Below are 20,269 nucleotides of genomic sequence, written 5' to 3' on the forward strand. Positions count from 1 at the left end.
TGGATTGGGGACACAAAGCCAGGTCGGGCTCTAACCAGCTCACATTATTCCTTTCAATTGCTTTGGAGAGGCAGGCGTTCCCTGGAGGGAGTCTCAGTAGGTTTCCGATTCATAAGGTCACTTGGCCGGCAGCCCAGGGTCTTTTTGTCCCGAAGAGGAAGTCGGCACCCCGTGGGGAAAGAGCTGACTCGGTCTTAGTTTCTAGCTCCATCGTTTGCAGCAGGCTGGAGCAGGTGTGGGAACCTATGGCAAACGGTGGTTGGCTTGTTTCACACATTTGCACTTGCCCCCAGCATTTGCCACACGCATGGTTGCGGAAGTGTGTGGGAGATGACAAACAGCAATACACGGCTGATTTGCATCCAGCTAGATTTATCATCTAATCCGGTCAGGGCCAGCCTGCGTGCAGTGACATTTCAGAGTTGTGCACTGACTTTTCAGGAGCTAGGTCAGGGACTGCCAAGCACGCGCAAGTGTCGTCTTGCCAATGCCCAGAATCAGCACTTGAGTGAAAAGTGCGCTTAGCCTTGGTCTGTACAAAACCGGCCCAAGAGAGACCAGAAGGGAAGATCTGATGCAGTGCAGTTAGTCGCACAGTTTGGAGCATGGGACTTCTGACAGTGGCTCTGAACCTGGCTGGAGCAGCCTTGTAAGCAGTTAGAGCAGGATCCATTGGTTCTGTGCATATACAGCACCTTGCACAAAGGGGTTCTGGTCTAGAAGCAGGGATGCTAGGTGCTAGTCTACCCAATCCAAGTGATTTTTGGTGCAGACGAGTCCTTATGCACCACCTTTTAGGCAAGGATTAAAAAACGCTTTTTAGACATTAATGAGCAAAGCCTCAGTGCCACCATAGTGAAGCAGAGGAATATTTTTATCCCCATTTCAGAACTGGGGAAATTGAGGCACAAGGAATCCAGGTCACATGGCGAATCAGTGACAGAGCAAGGGAGAAACCCCAGGAGCCCTGATAATTAGCCCCATACTCTAACCACTGCATAGTGCTGCCCCTTCCCCCTTTGTGTTTCATTGTCTGTTTAGTGCACTGGCATTTCGGACTACCTTTTTAGGCACTGTATTAGATGCTGGGTGAGACTCTGGAGCTACATGCTCTCGGCTGCCTTTAGGAAAACATCCCCGATTTAAAATTATTATTGGTTTTGAGTTTCCCCCTGCCCCCCATCTTATTATTTAACTCAACATATCTGAATACTTAGGTTGAAATAAGCCCAAGGTCTGCATTCCTTAAAAGCCTTATGTTTCTCCCTGCGCTGACTGGCAAATCTCCGTGGTTCTTTACCTGTCTCAGGACTGCAAATCCTTCCAGTTACAGAAAGAGAGCGCCAGGCTGTCAGCACAGAGGGAGCAGCTCGGCCCCTTCTAATGCACGAAGATGGAGCTGGTGCAGGACTATCAGGACAGGGACACTGATGCAGGCAGGAGCTCCCAGAGTTCAGCCAGGGTCACCCCTCCAGGAGCACTCTCCGGCCCTGTGCTTCCCTGGCGGAGGGTTGTAGGAGCATTTGACAGCCTCCTGACTATCCTAAGTTCCTCTACCACAGTGTGAGCAGCTTTGCTGGGAGGAGCACAGCCCTTCATCAGACCCCGCTCAGCCTTAGGGACAAGCAAGAAGCATAGCCCTTGACCACACAACCACTCCATGCTGGCACGGCACCATCTCAGACCACCCCCACCCCAGGACCTGGGCAGAGACGCAGCATGCTCCCTACCCAAGACACAACCTGGCCACCCACAGATCCCCCAAGACCAGAGCAATGTGAGCTGGCAGCTGGTTTGCAGGTTGCCCATTTACTGGATTTCTGGGACTTACACTGGGCCCTGTCCTTGCTGCTGCTGCAGGGCAGAGCTCCCCGCCTGAGAGAGGCTTTCCTTTCCATCCCAGACCCGCTCCCAGGTGCCGGCTGGGTTACTTTCCTCGGGGCTGTGTCGATCCTGCCCCCTGGTGGCAGGAGAGAGCAGTGCCAGGCGGGGGGCTGGCGGATGGGGCTGGCTGGGAAGCCCCCACGCGGGTCAGAGGGTGTGCGTTTCCACCCACTGGCAGAGGCGCCGGGCGTACTGGGCTGGGCAGACAGTGGAGAAAGTCTGTCCCCGGTACCGGATGCACTTCCAGAGGTGCTCGAGCCTCTTGCGCAGGCTATACACAGTGAAGAGGTCGATGATACCCACAAAGTAGCGGAGCTCCGGCCCGTCAATGACATGCAGGGGGTTCTTGTAGTTGGGCAGCAGGCGCCGGTTCTGGGCCAGGGCCTGGGACAGCTCAGGGCTGGACTCGGGGCTGCTGCGGAGGCTGACGTCTTGCAGGTTGCCCTTCCCATCAACAGTGGCCTCACATGTCTGGTACACGCTGGCCCCCGAAAGAAGATCGGATACCAGGATGGCAGACTCCTCGCTGATGGCCCCCGGCACCATGGCTCTCTGGTGGCAGCCCCATCCATCGACAGACCTGCAGAGGGGGGCGGGGGGAAGGCCAGCATGGCAGCATGGACACAGCCCATATCGGGCAGGAGCATGTGCACCAGTGGCTGCTTTGAAGAGCTCTGGCACCAGGTACTTTGGGACGTGTAGGATCTCTGAGGCTCGGTCACCTACAGCCGCACACTGATCTGGAGGCTCTGCCTTGTTAGGGGAAAGAACTGCTAGGGAGAGCCTCACCAGCAAGTGGGATAGAGGCTCTCTCCTGGGCCTCCTCTTAGCCAAGGTGCATGTCAGGAGTGGACAAGGACAGGCAGTGAAGAGGAGGAGCTGTCTGATAGCTTTTTTCTATGTCTGAGGCTCATAAATATCCCGTAGGAAACAGGATATCAGTTTAAAGCAGCCTCAAGGCTTCTCCTCCTGATAGCAGGGTGCGGGCAGGCCCTCCAAGAGCCCTGAAGCATGGGGAGGATGGAGGCTTTGAGTTTCAGGACTTTCACAGGCTGCACCCAAGCAGCCTGGCAGGCGCCTGCAGGCACTCTTGTTTCTGCTGCTTCCAGCCACTCAACTGGACCTGCAGAAACCCAGCTCAGCCATGCCCCCCCCGACAGAAGCTGAGCACTCACTTTGCAGTCCTGGTGATGATGCTGGCAAAGTTATGGCTCAGTTCATCTGCGTAAAGTGGCTGGAAGGCCACCAGCAAGCTGTAATCCAGCACGTTCAGCCCCTCCAGGAACTGGGTGTCCAGCTTCACCTGGCGGATGAACCAAGAGCGCTGATGACCTGCCAGTGGTGGGAGAAAGTACAGAGAGGCTAAGAGAGACCAGATGGGAAGCCTGGCATGGAGGGGAAGGGCACAGGAGCTGAGCAAAGCCTGGCTGCACGAGGGACTGAGTATGGGGATGGGCCAGAGGCCCCGCTGCTGCTGAGGCAGCTCGCCTGTTCTTTGCATAGCACCACAGCCATCTGCAGCCATCCGTTCAGTGCCAATGCAAGAATGTGGCCAGACCCTCTTTCAGGCCGTGGACAGGAATCCAGAGCCCCCTGCTTCTTGCTGGTGAGTGAAGCCAGCAGCTCCAGGCACCCTTGGCAGGGTCCACATAGTGTCCCGATAGACGCAGCATGCCCTGGGAGCTTCTATTACAAATGGGCTCAAAGGGCAAGAATCTCAGCAGACAAGCTGCAGGGAGGAGAAGCAGTTGGTGCAGACAGGACTGGCGCTGATGGGCAAGGCAAGAGAGGAGGGAAACACCAGCTGAGAGTACCACAGCCCTGACAGGCGTTACAGTGTGGTAACAGGGCATCTACCCCTTGGCTGAGACACTGGGGACTGAACGGGAGACCACAGAGCCAGAAGCACAAAGCTCTTCAGCTCCTGCTAAACATCCAGGCTCCAGCCACCGGGTTCTAGTGGCCTGAGCTTTCATGTGGGGGCTCAGCCCAGTTCAGTGTCCCAAGCATAAAGCCACTGCAAAGCATGACTTGGCCTCCCATGCTGACGGTGAGGCCAGGAGCAAACAGGAGCACAACTCGAGCGACCTGCTTGTCCCTGGAGGTGGCAGCTCCAGGGCAGCAGGGCAGGCAAGTGCCATATTCCTTTGGTGGGCAGAGCACATTGACCCAGCATCTCCAGCAACAAAGGGTCTCTCTTTCCCCTCCTCTCCCCTCCCAGTGCCTGTGCACTGACCAGTGGTGCAGGGAGGCTCTGTGCAGCTGTCCACTGGTGCTATGTAGGGACATGGAGTTCCCTGGTGGTGGGACAGTATGAAGGGGCAAGTGGCCCAGCAGAGCCCATTGCCTCCATGAGCCTAGGCCAGGGAAGGACTCACTCAGGCAGATGGCCTTCCCTTCGAAGTTGAGGTCCTTCAGCACCACAATGACCTGTCTGCCCTCCGGGACTGGCTCCATCCAGCGGCTCACCTGACAGCCCTTGATGTCATACCTGCATGTAACAAGTAGGACAGGTGACTCCCATGGGACCGAATGAGACTCTGCTTAACCACTGCTGTGCCTCACCCAGCTCATGCCCATGTGACATGACAGGCATGGCTCAGAGAGCAGAGGGGAAGCCTCGTGCTGTGTTGCAGAGTCTGAGGCAGTGAAGTGGGGAAACCCAGGACTTTGGATGGGGCTGGATGCTCACTAATTTAATCAGGTTTACCTAGGACATGTTCACACTTGACCTGCTCCTTGGACTTATCTCACTGCAGCCACCAGAGGGCAACCTGATGACCCACACCTGCTGCTTGTGCTTTACAGCTAGGAGCTGTAGGTAGCTCTGGATGTGTGAGCACTGGGGCTCCTGGACAGACAGGCAGACCCTCTGGAGTGGGGAGCACTGCTGGGGAGAGGAGATGACCATGCAAAGCACTCTGAGCCCTTGAGCCCCACCAGCCTGGAGCTCACCGCTCGCTGATCCTCTCGTCAGGGTAGAACACACTCTGCATGATGATGAAGTATTTCTGGAGGAGAGAGCAAGAGCACGCGTGAGCTCCTGGCCCAGAAGCTTTGGCTTATAGCAGGGGAGATTTCAGAGCGCAACAGAGAGGCAGAACTGGGTGCGCCCAAGGGTGAGGCAGCAATGTGGGTGGCGGGCTTCAGCAAGCAGGTGAAACATACCTTCTTCCTCCCAGCTATGATGATGCTGTGGACACCTGAAGGGCAGGACACAGGAGCAGAGTTCAGAGGAGAATGGCCTGGATCCAGAATCTCAGCCAGAGGCAGCTCCATCTGTTCACAGACACTACTCTACCCAGGCCGGGGCAGCACCTCCAGGGTCCTCCTTCACCCAGGTACAAAAGAGCCAAGAGCCCCTAACAAGGTGGGATCAACATGGGGCAGGGCCAGGCAGAGCGAGAGCAGGGCTTGCAACCACCTGCTGCAATCTCTGTCCCTCCCCTGGATGGCACAAGGGGCCCACCTCACTGTTGGTCTAACTAGTGATCAACCCACGCTTGGCTCTAAGAGGGGTTACACTGCCAAGCCAGCTGGATCAGCCACCTTTGGCTCTTGCCTATGCTCAGCTTTTCCTTCCAGCCACTTGCGTGCTCCTCTGAGGCTGCTCTTACCCAGGAACTTGACAAGGAGGGAGTGCGGGTATCTCTCAAGGTGCTGGAGGTACTTGGGCAGATGGGTAAGGAGGAACTGGATCTCCCTCTTACTCTGTGTCTTGAGGAAGAAGCCTTTGTTATTCCTGCAGGGCAAGGAGGTGGGAGGTCATGGCAGGGGTCCTGAGGTGCCCCTAGCTCCCCAGCCATGTTCCCCTGGGCCCATGCCATGCACAACACATCTGCACACAGGAAAACCACTTCAACTCCAGTAATTGACTTGCGGTCCCGTTCCCGGAGAATGGACAGGAACAACACCCATGGCCAAGCACATACAGCCGTGCAGCCATACCCCAAAACCACCTTGCACTGGGTTCCAAACACCACCCTTCACCCCACTCAACACCCAGCACTTCTGCCCCAAAGCCAGGTCATTAGAAGTGCTGTCCTCCAGCGCACCCGCTTTAAGGAACATACTCTCACAAACCCTGATGCACTGGGTACCTGTATGGGGCCTTCACAAACAACATCCACCCATTCATGTGCATTTCCTACAGACAAGCACATACAGCACAACACACCCTTTATGTGCGCACACGTGCATGCATTGTCGTCAAGGGTGCGCATAACATTCATGGCTGCAGCAGAAGCAATGCGGTCTGCTCTGCTCTGTGAGTAGAGGCCCTCACAGAGCTTTCTGGTCCCTTGTGCTCTTGACAGTTCACTTAGACAGTCAGGGACAGCTTTTCAAAGGTATTTAAGGCCTCTGCATCATAGTAATTTCCACGGGTGTTAGGCACCTGGCCACTTTTACAGGTCTGGCCATCAGGTCCTCACAACACAGGGTTAGTAGATTTTGGGGCTGAATTCTGCCAGCAGATATTCACGGGCGTCTCCCAGGGATGATAGTGGGACTTGGGTAGAAGCAGTACGAACCAGTGGCCACCCTGAGAGCATAGGCCTGTCTGGCAGAGACTCACGTGAGGAAGAAGTCTGCCTTGCTCTTGGAGTTGCTGATGAACTGCAGGTAGGGGCTCTCAGAGGACAGGGACAGCTGGTATTCCTTCTCCGACATGCCCAGTGAGCGTCTGAAGAAAGCGAAGGCAGGGCCAGCATATGTCCGCATCTCAAAGCCCTGCAGCAATACAGAAGGTGGAAGCAACACTCGCTTCTACCGCCCCCAGGTATCTGATCCACCTTTTATCTGTTGGAGAGGTGGGGAATGCCACTACTCTGGGCTGTCAGGGAGACAGGCAGCAAGGGCCTCAGGAATGGCAGCAGCATCCATGTCCTCTGCCAGGGCTACCAAGTACAGATGTTGCCACGTGCGGGCCAGAGATGTCCACTGGCATAAGTGCACACATGTGGGATATGAACTGGTCTCTGCATGCGTGCAGTGTATGTGCACACAGGTATGGATGTGGGGTGTACAGGGGAATGAAGGTGTGGGGAAGAGGGGGAATGCAGGGTAACTCTCTGGCTGGGTGAGTGAGGGTCCAGCACCTTCCCCATGTACCCCATGCTTCGTTCTCCTCTGCTGAGGAGAGTTCCTACCTCATGGACCTGCTTCAGTACAGCGGCACATTCTGCTTCAGTCAGGACATCCTGGCAGAGAGAGGCAGAGAGAGACTCAGTCCTGCTGGGGCCTTCCTACGCACCCTTCTCTGCACTCAGCCCCCTTAGCAGTCCCTGCTACATGCTGTGCAAAGTCATGACAGGGGGAGAAGCTGGCCCTCAAGAAATGAGTGACAAGTGCAATGGCCACTCTAGGAGCCATGCCTGCCTCTGCCTGCCCCTGCCTCCTCCCCTTGGCCCCATGCTGTGCATGGAAGTGAGGTATGGAGAGGGTCACTCCTGTTCCTGGCCTCATCTCCTATCTCTGATCCAGATGGGGAGGAAGGAGCTGCATCCTCTGTCAGCAGGGCAATGCAAATGGACCTCGTGTCCTAAGCCTTGTGATGTCCTTATGAGTCATGGGCTGTCGGAGGGGGATGCAGCCTATCTGGCCATGGCAGGAGATGCTTTAACCCTCTCCCTGTTTGAGCCCTGCTTGGGGAGGTTGCAATTGGCTGCCTGCACCTAGCCCCAAAGAGCTGATCTGCAGCAACCCCTACTTCTCCAGCCCCTGGTCCTACAGGTGAATGGTCTGGCCCCCAGGCCGCACTCACCACAGGTGGGTTGTCAATGGCATCCTGGACAGCAGCCTTCAGCCCTGCCTTCAGCATGCAGGTCAGGTCATAAAACTCATGCTCCTGGTCAATCTCAAAGAGGCCCAGGAGCTTCCACTGCTGGCGGAGCCTCCAGAAGGACCTTCGCTTCATCACGGAGGACTGCCTGCTCATCCTGCTGCCTGAGGCATTGGCCTGGAAGGGACAAGGTACCACAGGAGGTCAAAAGGGAGAGCCCTGCCACGTGGAGGAGGGGAACACATGGCTCCTGGTCTTGAAAGCACCATCCCAGTCCTGGCACTTATGGCCATGGGGCAGAGGAGCTGAGAGTGAAGAGGTGGGAGGAAATGGGGAAGAAGAATCTTGTAAGAAACTTCAGAGGGCAAGAGGATAATAGGGAAGTGCGGGGAGCTGACAGAGGACACTGTAAGAGAGCAGAGAGCTGATGAGGTAGATCATGTGCATGAACCTTGTGCCCCCGAGACTGGTGACAGCTACATAGGGGATGCAACAGCAAGGCTAGCCCAGGGGCAAGACAGCAAAGGGGAAACATGGCATGTGCCATGCCTTGGGTGAAATCCTGGCCCCATGGGAGCCAACAGCTAAAGTCCCACCAACTCCAGTAAGGCTGGGACTTTGGCCCGGGAACATTTGAATTGCTGGTGAAAAAGCAAAGCACACAATTACTTTGCAGACAGGAGCTATGTGCACACACCACTCCAGGCTGGGCAGATCTGATGGGAAGGGGGGTTATACTCCAGGGGCTAATGGTAGGAGTTTACTTCAGTGACTATCCCGGAGCTCATTAGACAGCTGCAGACCTCAGAGGCTACCCAGCAAAGCACTAAGCCCTTTGGTCAGCAGGACCTGGCCCAGGTAGCTTAACAGGGTTCCTCAGTTGCAAATGCATTGGCTAAGATATTTAACTGCAAGCTGAATGTGCTAGACAGAGAAAGGGCAAGACGGCAAGAAGAGACCAAGCTTCTCGGGCACTGGACTAGCTGGAGGGATATACCCAGGGATTTCTCTGTGAGAGAACTGCCTGCTGCTGGCTATTTTTGCTGTGTCCAGAACAGGGCGCCGCGTCTCATACTGGTAAGTGAACAAGGCTGCCTCAAACAAAATGCCTCAACTGCATCATTGAGTTCTCCTCCTAACAGGAAGAAACCACTAAGGCCCTGAATGGCTCTGAGCACGGTCGCAGATGAAGCAAAGGGTCCCTAGTATAAGAGACCAGGGATCTGCACCTTCTGCCATGAGTGCAGACCACAGGACCACAGTCCCCTGGAGAATGCGAATTCTCACCTAGACCTTGCCACTTGCTATCGCACAAACCCATCTGCCCCCACCTTTTGCCACCACATGGCCATGCCTCCTCTCTCCCCCGTACACCATGTTGCAGACCCAGCTCCCCTCCCACAGCCCTTCCAACAGACAAGGGGGATGAGAGCCCCTCTACCAGGCAATACCGTCTTCTTGATGACTTACCATGGCTCCTGTGTGCGTGTCAGGCTGCAGCTCAATAGCAAATCCTTCCTGCTGGGGCAGCTTAGCGAGGGATTCCTACTAGCGAGCCCGAGTCTATTGTGCATCGGGTGCTCCACCCATACCGGGGACAGCCAGGCTGCACAGAGAAGAGCACAGGGTGTCGGCATATCAGTGCACCTGAAAAAGGGCAGCTAAGCAAAGCATGCATGCAGTGGGGGAATGCAGCGTGCAAAACTAGCCCTATAGGTTACCGTGTCATGGGACAGGTGGGTATGAATCCAAGTGGAAACAGAAATCACAGCTTGTAGCAGGACTCCAAGAGGAAGTGGAGCTTAAGTGAGCTCTGAATAACCAGTGGAAGCTCAACACTGGGGTGGGACTGACTAGGGAGAATCTAGTCTCCAAAGGGACTTAGCAGCTGGAGGGGCACAGAAATGCATGGCAATGGGAGACTGAGCCGCAGGAGGCTGCAAAGAGGAACCCACAGAGTAGCGGAGACTGGACACCCACACGCTCAACAGGGCAGGGCCACCAGATTCAGGAAGGCAAATCAAAAGGGCCATTGGGCTGGGTGCATCACTGCAGCTGACGGGCCCGTCTTCTCAGTGACTCACCCCAGCTCACGGCAGTGATGGGCCTCTCTGAACAGGGACTTGCCTACAGGGGAAAGTGCCCGGAGCCACGCAGGCGGGTGGGCCAGGGCCAGGGCCAGCTCCTTCCGGAACCGGGACACTTTGTGAGCGCAGCGCGGGTTCCAGAACGCCCGGGCCCGCGTCGCCACCGCAGTCTCCGCTGGGCCGAGGAGATGCGCCCAGCTCCGGTGGGTGGCCAGGGACCCCTGGCAGGCCAGATGCACCCAGCCGGCAGCAGGCTCGTGGCTCGGAAAAAGCCGCAGGCAAAGTGATGGAGCTGGTACCCAGGATTGGAGCAGGCTGGAGTGGGGGACCCCAGGCAGGGCCAAGGCGGCGGGGGGCGGTATTCCCCTGGGCACTGGGAGCAGGGGGGTTGCAGCCGGCTGCCCCTGACCCGGCCCGCGCCCAGCACCTACCTACGGCCGCCCCGCCCAGGACTTGGCTGCCCGGCGAGCAGTGCCCGCAGCAGGGCAGGATCCTGCCCGCCCCAGCAGGGAGCTGAGCCGGCCCAGGCGATGCGGACTCACCCCCGAGGCTGCTGGCTGTGAGCTGCGCCCGTCCCTCCCAGCCCGACTCGTCGCCTTGGAGCCGGAGCCCGGAGGGAGGCAGGGATTTGGAGTAGCATGGGCTCAGCTGCCGGGGAGGCATTTGCTGGCCAGACACGGGAAACCTCGCTGGGATGCAAGGCCCTGGAGACCCGGGCAGGACACGAGTGGTGCAGACCAGGGGTCGGTTTGTCTTGTGGCCTGGGAAGTGACCTCCCCACCCACACCCCTTACCTGCATGGTAAGATGCCTTGCAGGGGATTATCCCTGGCCCCTGAAGAGCTGCGGTCTCCCCCCACCCGGGGTGCTTGAATCCCAGCTACCTGGGCCAGGCCGCCGCTCCCATGACTAGTCTCAGCTCCGCTCAGCCACTGCAGAATGGGAGAGCCTGGTCTGGGGATGCGAGGCCCTCAGCCAGCACCACAAAAAAGGCATTGTGGGAGCCCTCCAAGCTACCGCCTCCGTCAGCATATTGCAGTGACAGCCTGCTTTCGCCTGTGTGTGGCGCAGAGCCAGGCGCCTGTATTGACCCAGAGCTCTTTGAAAGATGTGGCTCCAGGCCTGCGGCAAGCACTGGGAGGGGAGCAGTTGTCACTCATGGTTCTCTCCATACCAGAGGGCCACTCTTGATCTTCTCCCAGGCATAAGGGAATCCATCTCCTGGGAGGAGATCCCACCTGTCTGCATCCACCCTGAGAATGAGTTTGCCTTCAGGGCTTTCCAACTTAATAGCCAAGTTTTATTCATTCTTTTGACTGTTAGAACAAAGAGCCCCTCATTATTGTGTCTCCTCCCCCAGCAGGACTTTTCACCTACAACAAAGCACTTCTTCCCTTGCTTTGAGGATCCTGCTGAGGGAGACCCAGCAGATCTCACCTCCCAATGTCCCGAGTGCTCCACAGGCTCACCTGCCCCACACAATCTGAGATGGGAGCTCCAAGCCCTGAAAGCATTAGAGGCCATAACCTGACAAGAAAGGTAAGAAAGCAGAGTGCAAAGGAGAAGGCAGCAAGGACACAAAAGTTCAGCACATACCACACACTGAGCAGACAGCTAGGAGGTAGCTCCAGGGACCTGCACATTTTGCTAAGTGGGGGAATCTCTTCTATTGCTTTAAGAGCAATAAAACACAGATGGAAAGATGACTAAGGCTCAACTGACCGGAGTCACTGACTGGGGAAATCTCCACAGGCAGGCGGCTGCTGCATACAACCGAGACGCTTCCTGCAGGGAGGGAGGGGGATAAGCACTTGCCACAGGCCAAATTACTGCCCATTCCAGAATTTGTCAGGAGGGAACAGTTCCTGCTTTTTGGCCAGTGTCCTTGTTCTGTTTCAAGCCCATTTTCACAGCACAGCCATGCAAGGCGAGCAGAATGGGACAAAGCTGCTGGGCAGCCTCCTCAGCTGGGGCATCGCGGGTTTAGCTGGATGAAGTACTGGGAGGTCGGGACCCCTGGCTCCTGGTCTAGTCATCCCCTCCCGCCACCATCCTCCTCACCAGACCTACCCCACCACCCACAGCTGTTTGCTCCAGGCTGCTGTTCTTGTACTGATTTGTGGATTTCCCTGCTGAAGATGCCATGGAAAGGGTCTCTGGGATCATTCAAGTCATGCAAGCAGAATCCCTACTTGGCTCAGTGTCCTCAGGCTCCTAAAGCTAGAGTGTGACACAGGGACTGAAAGCTGGAAGTGGTGGATCAGCAAAGACAGAATGGGAAGGAATGAGCCAGCAGCCACTCCAGGGCAGACAGGCTGGGCAAGTTGCCTGCAGCTGCTAAGAGATGTGGCTTTTTGCTCTCCCACCCCTTCACTCCTGGGTCTAAATGTGCATGGGGGCTGGTTACTGTTTCCAGTGCTGAGGAAAGGGGAGCCAGGATAAAAAGATGGAAAATACACTAGAGGAAGCAAAGCAGCTGGAGCATGATGCAAAAAACTAGGAATACCCTGGCCCCTGCCTTGCCCCAGTCCAGCAGCACAAAGATGGTCAGGCTGAAACTGCAGGGGGGGGCGCAGGTGTCAGTGACAGGAAGCAGTGCCAACGCAGTGCAGCAATCTCGAAATAGCAATCTCCTGGCTAGAATCTCTGCTCACCTCCCAGCCCAGCCCCAGTGCAAGAGCTGCACTTAAGCAAACAGACATGACCTTCCCAGAGCACAGGGGCTGCAGCTCTTTGGGAGCTAGGAAAGGTTTTCTTTCAAGAGCATTCCCCAAGCCTCCCTGGTGTCAGTTCACCTGGGCACAGCCTCCTGCACTGGCCCAGTTCAGTGAGGAGCAGGAGAGGAGTTACTGAGTCACTGCTGTGGCACAAGGGGAACTCGTCAAGCTGGCTAGAAGAGGAACTGAGCTTCTCCTGAAGGCTAAATTCTGCCCCCTCGCACAATATGACAAGTAAATCAGGCTCTTCATGTCCAATTGGAGCAGGCTACAGACAGATCTATTTGGTAACTGCAGCCTTTCCCTTGGAGCATCATTCACTGGGCTCCACACTATCACTTTACCGTCCATCTCCAGGATGCTCCTGTTACTAGATTTGCTCTTTGGTTGGTTAATCCTTTGACAGGCATTAGTACAACGGCACAGAAACGCTCCTGGGATCAGTGTTTTCTCAGGCACTTCTTGGGTAAGGAGGAACAGCATCAGGTTGCTTTGTTCCAAGAGCCTGGCTTTGAAGGGATCCCAGTAAAGGCACTTCCTTGAGAACGTTAGTGCTGCGTTCAGGTAAAACAATGCCTGCACCCCAAGATCCAAGCCTGGGTCCCACCCTCACACCCCACAGGCCACTGGGTTTGGTCCGTGAAAGCTGTCGGGGCCTCCTGCTTGGCATCTCCACGCACAGCTCCACTTCATTTATATATCCATCCCTTAAACACACAGTGGAGCCAGGGAGAGGATACAAGAGCAACCCCAGAATGAGAAGCAGGCATAACCTGGGCAGGACCTGTCCTAGGCCAGGACCCCTGTGAGCTCACATAGCTGCAGACTGGTTGCATTCCCCAAGGTTCCTCCTGCTGGAAGGCTGTGTTCCCAAGGCCCTTTTGCACCATTTCATGTCCCCCCACATTGGCAGGGCACACAGAGAAACCCTCTGAACACTTTATTGAGGGAGATGCTGTTGCTTCCCATTCTACTGGAGCTGCTGGAAACAGGCATCCAGGTGCTAAGGAGCAAAAGCCCTGTTGTCCGAGAAGTGCCTAGCACAGAAGGAGCAGGCAGAGGCACTCTTTTTTCCCCCACCACCTACCAGGCACACACACAGCTGGCTGGCACACAGCAGAGCCTGCACCATCTTGTTGCAGTTCATATCATGTTCATCAGCCCATTATTCAAGCTCCTTCCTTCTGGTTCCCAGTCCAGGAGAGCCTATGATTTGCTTCCACACCCCTCTCCAATGCAGACACCAGGCTGAAGAGTACAGCACTGAGGACAAGGGTAATTCTTTTACATGCCAGGATGGGGCCTCAGGTTTCCACTACCTCCCCTGCCTTCTGGCCAATAAGGGAGCTGGAGGAGCTGTGGCTTCTCGCCAACATGTGAGGGATCATGGAAGTGCTACCTGTGCCCTAAGATACAGCCAGAGAGCCTGGGTGAGCTCCGTGCAACCCTCCTAGTGCTATGACTACCATTAGCACAAAACAAGGTTTGTTGCACCCCCTACAGGCAAGTAAGAAGGGATCCACCCCTAGTCACCAACCTTGGTCCACAATCTCTTGGTTTTTCACATAATGGATCTGATTTGTAAACTCTAAAATACTTGAAGGAGAAAAAAGAGAGCAACAGAGCAAGAGGTGTTGCCAGAGGCAGAGATCCAACGGAGCCAGGCAGCCAGCTATTTGCTCTGCTCACTAGTGCTGCCTTCTCCCCTTAACACAGGGCAAGTGGAGGCTGCACAGAGCTCCCCGACTGCAGAGCCCTAAGCTGTCAGTCTGTCCTGGTCAGCCCTAGCTGAGGTAGTTTCACTAAAGCCGAGGCTCTGGTCCCTGTCTAGATGTGTATGATATCTAATCAGTTTCTCTTTCATTTGATCAAGTGGCTGGATGTGCTCCGCAGGGTAGGAAGTGCTAAGAGCATGGTGAGGCCCAGCATCCAGGCTATAACACAAAGCAGTCTTTGGTTGCGGGGGGAAATGGCCACCTGTTACTGCAGGTCAAAGTATTGGCCCCATCAAGACACTGCAGATAGTTTCCTGCACCCGTTCCCTGGCCCGCTGTCTTCAGTTCAATTTCTTGGCAGGTTTCCTGTTCTTCCACATCACAATTGCTATGAAAGTCCCTGAGAGAGAGAGAGAGAGAAAGAAAACACATGTGAACAAAATGGCCAAAAACCCTGCAAGTACTACAGATTTCTAAACACCATTGCTACGGGGAACAGAACCACTTCACAGGATGAGACCACGGCAGCTCCACTGTGCAGGAGCTCACAGCTGGAGCAGGCAGTGCTATGAGAGAGGTCATGTGGCAAATTCCTATCACTTCCAAGTAGCTGAGCCAACAGTGACCAACCAGCTTCTGTAACAGACTTCTGATCCCCAAACAGAAGAGAAATGTTACCCACCTATGAACAGCAGCAGCAGGAGCCCTGCAACCACAGGAATGGTAACAGAATATTCCCTGGGCAGGAAGTACTTGTGAATCCCGTGATTGCTATCAATGAAGGGCTGCAAGAAACAAAGAGGGGCATCAGCAAGCTGGGGCAATATGCAGCTACTTGCCAACACTCAGACCTTCCTGCTTGTAGGGACAGAACAACAAGCCTTAAGAGTGAGAGTTAACAGTGATGCTGATGGATAGAGGATAGAGCCAAGGGGCCAGGAACTCTCCCCTCCAAAGCTTGTCTTGATTTCAGACTAGCTGCCTGGCACTAAACAACCTGTTCAACCTGGTGAGCAACTCCCATGTTTCACTGGGCAAAACAGAGACAATGTTTGCCTTGCTTTAGATGCAAGGCAAAGATCATCCTTCACAGAACTTAGAACAGACCGAGCGTTACAGAGCGGCACGTGGGTTGACAGCAAGGCATACGGACAATGAAAAAAACCCAAGCATACAGAGTTTACAGCCACAGAACAACGAGCTGAGAGGATGTCAGAAGCAAGCACCATTCAGAGCACGGTCAGGAGCTGTCAGAGATCCATATGCCAAGCAAACTGAAGCAAGTCTCCAGGCTGGCCTTGCAGCCTCAGAAAAATACTTCCTCACCAGAGATGTGGGTTTTCCACAAAATTTTGAATTGGAAAATATTCTGGAAATTTTCCCAATGGCCTAAATAGAGCATGATCTCATTTAGCATATTTATTTGACATATATTTAGTAAACAAAACTAAAAAAGCACCCCACGCTAATTATGTCCCAACAGCCATGAGTATTGCAACTGAAATATTTGATTAAAAAAAATTAAATACAGCACACTTAATGCGATTTAAATGTTACATTTAAACAAATTCAAAGCAAAGCTTTGATGTGGAAAGAAATTATTTTATTAGCATACTTGTAAAAATGTAAAGACAATACACAATAGCATGTACTTCCCTTACGTTGCTTAAATTTAAGAAAAAAAACAGCAAAGGTACTGAAAACTGCTGACACACTGATTTTAGCACACCCAAAAGCTGTGCATGAGATGCCGTGGTTTGGTTTAGATTTGGCCTGCACAGCCAATTAGGTGAATTCATAACTTGATTTTTGGACTGGAGGATTATGTGAGTGCATTTTCCCTCCTGCTAACACATCAATACAACATACATGTACTCTCTCTCTCGCTTCCTAGGGATAATCACCTGAAAAACATGAATGACAACTTTGACACTGCTGAGCTTGCCTAATAGGGCATTAGCATCCCTTCATTGTTACTAACAAATTTTAGGAAACAATGAATTTTTAGAAATGGACAATTCCCATGGAAAAATAAAGTACTGGACAATTTTCCACCCCACCATGCTCCTCACCCAATTCCCTATGCGTCTGCGAGGCTTTCCAGGACCAGATTCAGCTCAGTCGCTGCTCACTCGAACCAGGAAACAGGGGGACCCCAGAAGTGAGCAGCAATGGGAGCACCTGAAGCCCCCAAGCCGGCCGGGGGCTATTTGAAGCTGCCGACGACGGCCAAGGCAGGACGGTTACGGCAGCTCTTGCTTCCCCCACAACTAGGAAGCCCAACGCGGGATGAGGTGGTGACCCCTCGGCCCCTCCGCCACCCCAGCGCTGCCAGCTCGTGCCTCGCGCAGCCCTGACGCACCCCCCGGGCAAGGCCCAGGGCAGCCCCTCCCGCCGGACCGTACCAGCGCCACGATCCAGACCGTGTAGTAGGCGAAGAACGCGAGGCTGAAGGCCACCAGCCCGAAGCCCACCAGCTGGTCCGTCGCCGTGGCCTGCGGGCGGGAGAGCAGAGATAGTCAGAGCGGACCGGACCCGACCCTCCTCCTCCTCCCCGACCCGGCCCGGCCCGGCCCCGCCACCCTCACCATGGCCTCGCGCTGCGCCGACACCACCACCGCCCCGCCCACTTCCGGGAGCCACCGCCCAATCCACGGCCGGGATTTCAGTCCCGGAGCACGACGGGAGTTGACCCCAGCCGCATTGCACCATGGGAGCCGTCATCCGCGGGCCTTTCCTTTCCGCTGGGCATGACGGAAGACATCCGTCCCCTCTTTAGCAAAGCATCATGGGAGACGTAGTCCCGCCTGGTGCGGGGGCCTGATGGGAGATGTAGTCCCCAGGCTTAACCCCTTGGCTGTCATGGTTGGGGAGCTGTGCTGCTGCAGGCGAGGTGGCAGCGGTGCAGGGAGTGCAGCCAGCTCCGCACCTGCAGCCTGGGTGGCCCGGTGCGGGCAAACTTTTAGTATCGGGCCCCAGTCCGCCAGAGATCATGAGAATAATAATTGCACAATGGAAAAAAATACTATCCTTTCTGTAATTTGCCCATGCCCATGTCCAGCCCTTCGCTGGACAGGGCCTCGTGAGCCGGCTGGGCCGGAGCTCCGCCAGCCCAGCCCGTGCACCCGCAGAGGGTGGGGTTCAGCCCCGCGTGGGTGCGAAGGGGACCCTACAACCTAGCCCCGTGCACCTTGTGCCCCTCTGCCCTCTTCCCACCGGCTCAGGCCCAGCAGGGCCGTAGCCCGCAGCCCGCGCCTCCCCGCTGCCGTGTCCCGTTTTCCCGGACAGGATGGGCCGAGCCTGCGTGCTGCTCCTGGGCTGCTGCTTGTTCAGTGGGGCAAGCAGGGGGTATCCAGGTGAGCCCCTGCCCCTGCCTCGTGGAGAACGGGACGGCCAAGGAGCCTCCAGTGAAGGTCCTGGTGCACAGGGGCAGGAGGTCTTGGCTCTGTTCAGTCCCTGCTGCTCTTCCAGAGAGCCCATCAGCTTCACTGGCATGGCCCGGTGGCAGCCGTGTGTTGAATAGTCAAGCAAGGAAGAAGCCCAGCTGCTTGGGAACCAAACTGAGCTCAGCCACAGTGAAGGGAACAGAAAACGCCTGGTCAGAGCCGGTCAACAAAGCTGGAGGTTTGTTACAGCCAACAGGCAGGCGAGGGGCTGCATCCCACCGGAGAGCTTTCTCAGGAACCCCAGTGCAGACCTGTTTGCAGAAGTGACTTGCAGAGGTGAAAATCAGTGGGGCTTGGCAGCCTAAATCACTTAGGTGATTTTGAAAATGTTCCCTCAATCTGTTCACATTGTACACGTCAAATCCTCTGACGTGGCTGGGGGGAGCGGGGGTAGGGCAGCATGCAGGAAATTTGAGAAAGGATTTGTGACGCAGGCAGGAGCAGAGCAGTTCTGGAAAGAATCCGGCTCCACCCTGCCCAGCCCTCCGTTTCCTCTTGCAGGGACCCCAGCTCCCACGGTAAAGCCACCCACTCTGTTGGCCACAGCTGACTAGAGAACAATAAACCCAATTACAGGAATGCTACACACATTCTTACTGTTACTTATTACGATAAGGAGATGCTGTGCTGGGGGCAGAGTGTCTACGTCAGGAAGCTTGCCACCATGATCACACTGCATGAGATAAAACACTGGAATTCCCCAGCTGAAGGCTTTAAATCTGGAATAAGCCTGTCCATCAGGGTAGGATGTGGCAATTATCCTGGCAGCGGATGCCCCTGCATGGGCAAGGTGGAAGGCAGTGTCTCAAGGGGTGGTTCACCTCGGGGTCTGCAGACCCAGGGAAATGCTCCAGTTTGGAGCTCTGCCCCAGGAGCTATGCAGGGCTTTACTTGCATTTTTGTGCAGGACAATAGGGGTGGTCATGTCTTGGGGCTCCTGCCCTTCCCCTTGGATCTCCCAGTTCTTCAGTCTTGGCTCTTTTTAGCTTTTGGGTCTATGCTTACCAGTCCAGAGGCAGGTTCTGCACAGACATGGACAGACTCCTGTACACAGATCAGAGGCATGTCAGAGTCACCCAACCCCTGTGAGGGCCAAGGAGCACAAAGCATAGGATCACCACATTTGGGGGGAGAGATGCAGGGGCAGAGACTAATTCAGGGCTATGAGGGAGGCTTTGGGGGCCTCCAAGGCATTGGAAGCTGCTCCGGGATTCCTCTGGGATGGGACTGGGACAGGTTCTTGTGTGGGGGCAGCAGCCACTCTCCCTAGGTGGTGCTAACACTCCCCCGGTCTCTCTCCAGCCCAGCCCAGCAGCCCCTCAAAGACTGGCTCATTTCAACTGCAGATCCTTGCATTCTGCCTCTTACATCTCCAACCGCGCCAGCCCACACAAGCTGGAGACCTTCATTCTGAGCCCCTGTGCCTGCCCCGGCAGCTGCCAGGCCAAGGACATGGGTCCTGCCCAAGTCATAGCAGACCTGCTCGCTGCAGCTGTAGCCCTCTACCTTCTGTCCTCTAAGTCAGCCCTTCAGGCCCAACCTTCACTAAGGTACAGCAGAAACCACGTGCTCTGGGGAACAGTAGAAGCACTTTCCCTTTGCTCACAAGTTCTGCTTAGATCTAGAGCAGTCTGTGACTCGCTTCTGCTGGCATCTGGGTGGGAAATGATGAGATGACCCAAGGAGCTGACCAGTCTTGGGCAAGGCATGTCTGAATGGGGATTTTCCATATTGCAGGATGCTTGGAGTGAGCCAAGAGACCCAGCTGCAGACTGGGAGGCCTGGACTGTAGTCCACTTAGCTTTCTTGTGTAACAGAATCTACAGCAAAAGCAGCAGGAGACGTGCAAGGGCAAGCACTCAGGAGCTGGGAAATGTGGCACTTTGAGCAAGCCATCTTCATTGCCCCTGCACACTCACCTTAAGTTCTGAGATCACGCACCGTGTCTCTCCAGAGTCCTGGCCTTGCTCTGCACGTGGCTTGGCTTGGCTGGTGCTCACTGCACAAGGAGTTGGGCAGTACTTTGCTTGCCTTTTCCCCAAAGCATCTCTGGCCACAGGCTTCTATGCCCTCCACTCTGTGCACGCTGTTGCCAGGATCCACATCACCCCAAGCAGCGGCTCCAGTGCAGGCCCTGCAACACCATTAGTGGCTGGATGGCGAAGCCCAGCCAGATTGCAGCTCACCCAACAGGCAGCGGAGTCTGAAAAGAGGTTCCCCCTTCAGCAGGGCTGTTAGACCAAGATGCCTGGGGTCCCTTGCTGTGGTTCACAGGTGCCTGGGGCAGATTTCACTTTACACATACACCTCTGGACTTGCCTACAGGACTAATGCTGCAGACAGAGCACCGACATCCAGGGGATGCTCCAGCTGAGTTGGGGTGGTGGCATTAGACCCAGGGGTAAGGGATTGCTCAGGGTACCAGGCAGAGGAATAAAGCCACAGCAGATGGTGGAAAACACCAGAGTGCAAGAGTCCTGACAAAACATGGCACCATGTGTGAGTGGCCACAGGTCGGGTGTGAATGCCCCTATTCCATCCCCTCCCCAAATGTAAGCCAAGGGGACATTACAGGATAAGAAACCAGCAGCCAGCCCTGCCTTCCATATACCCCTGCCCCACCTGTGGCCCATATCATG

At 55.4% G+C, this 20,269-nt stretch overlaps 2 protein-coding genes across 3 annotated transcripts; both read right to left on the reverse strand.

Moving 5' to 3' along the window:
* Positions 1–371: 371 nt before the first annotated feature.
* PIP5KL1 (phosphatidylinositol-4-phosphate 5-kinase like 1) lies at positions 372–13,248 on the reverse strand. 2 transcript variants are annotated; one of them, XM_090022905.1, is made up of 11 exons: positions 10,637–13,248; positions 9,137–9,272; positions 7,649–7,843; positions 7,035–7,085; positions 6,461–6,615; positions 5,502–5,626; positions 5,053–5,087; positions 4,840–4,895; positions 4,263–4,375; positions 3,060–3,216; positions 372–2,464 (listed from the first exon to the last, which is right to left on the reverse strand). In XM_090022905.1, the coding sequence occupies exons 2-11, from the start codon at positions 9,137–9,139 to the stop codon at positions 2,032–2,034; spliced, it is 1,323 nt and encodes a 440-aa protein (XP_089879031.1). In that variant the 5' UTR covers positions 9,140–9,272; positions 10,637–13,248; the 3' UTR covers positions 372–2,031. The 2 variants fall into 2 exon arrangements, with proteins under 2 accessions (XP_089879031.1, XP_089879030.1); XM_090022904.1 differs by having other exon boundaries at positions 10,548–13,248.
* Positions 13,249–13,394: 146 nt separating this feature from the next.
* On the reverse strand, positions 13,395–16,892 carry DPM2 (dolichyl-phosphate mannosyltransferase subunit 2, regulatory). The gene is made up of 4 exons (XM_090022910.1): positions 16,773–16,892; positions 16,590–16,679; positions 14,867–14,969; positions 13,395–14,584 (listed from the first exon to the last, which is right to left on the reverse strand). The coding sequence occupies exons 1-4, from the start codon at positions 16,773–16,775 to the stop codon at positions 14,526–14,528; spliced, it is 255 nt and encodes an 84-aa protein (XP_089879036.1). The 5' UTR covers positions 16,776–16,892; the 3' UTR covers positions 13,395–14,525.
* Positions 16,893–20,269: the final 3,377 nt, after the last annotated feature.

This window comes from Crocodylus siamensis, chromosome 11 (assembly GCF_052110815.1).
Source record: "Crocodylus siamensis isolate JL-2025a chromosome 11, ASM5211081v1, whole genome shotgun sequence".
NCBI lineage: Eukaryota > Metazoa > Chordata > Crocodylia > Crocodylidae > Crocodylus > Crocodylus siamensis.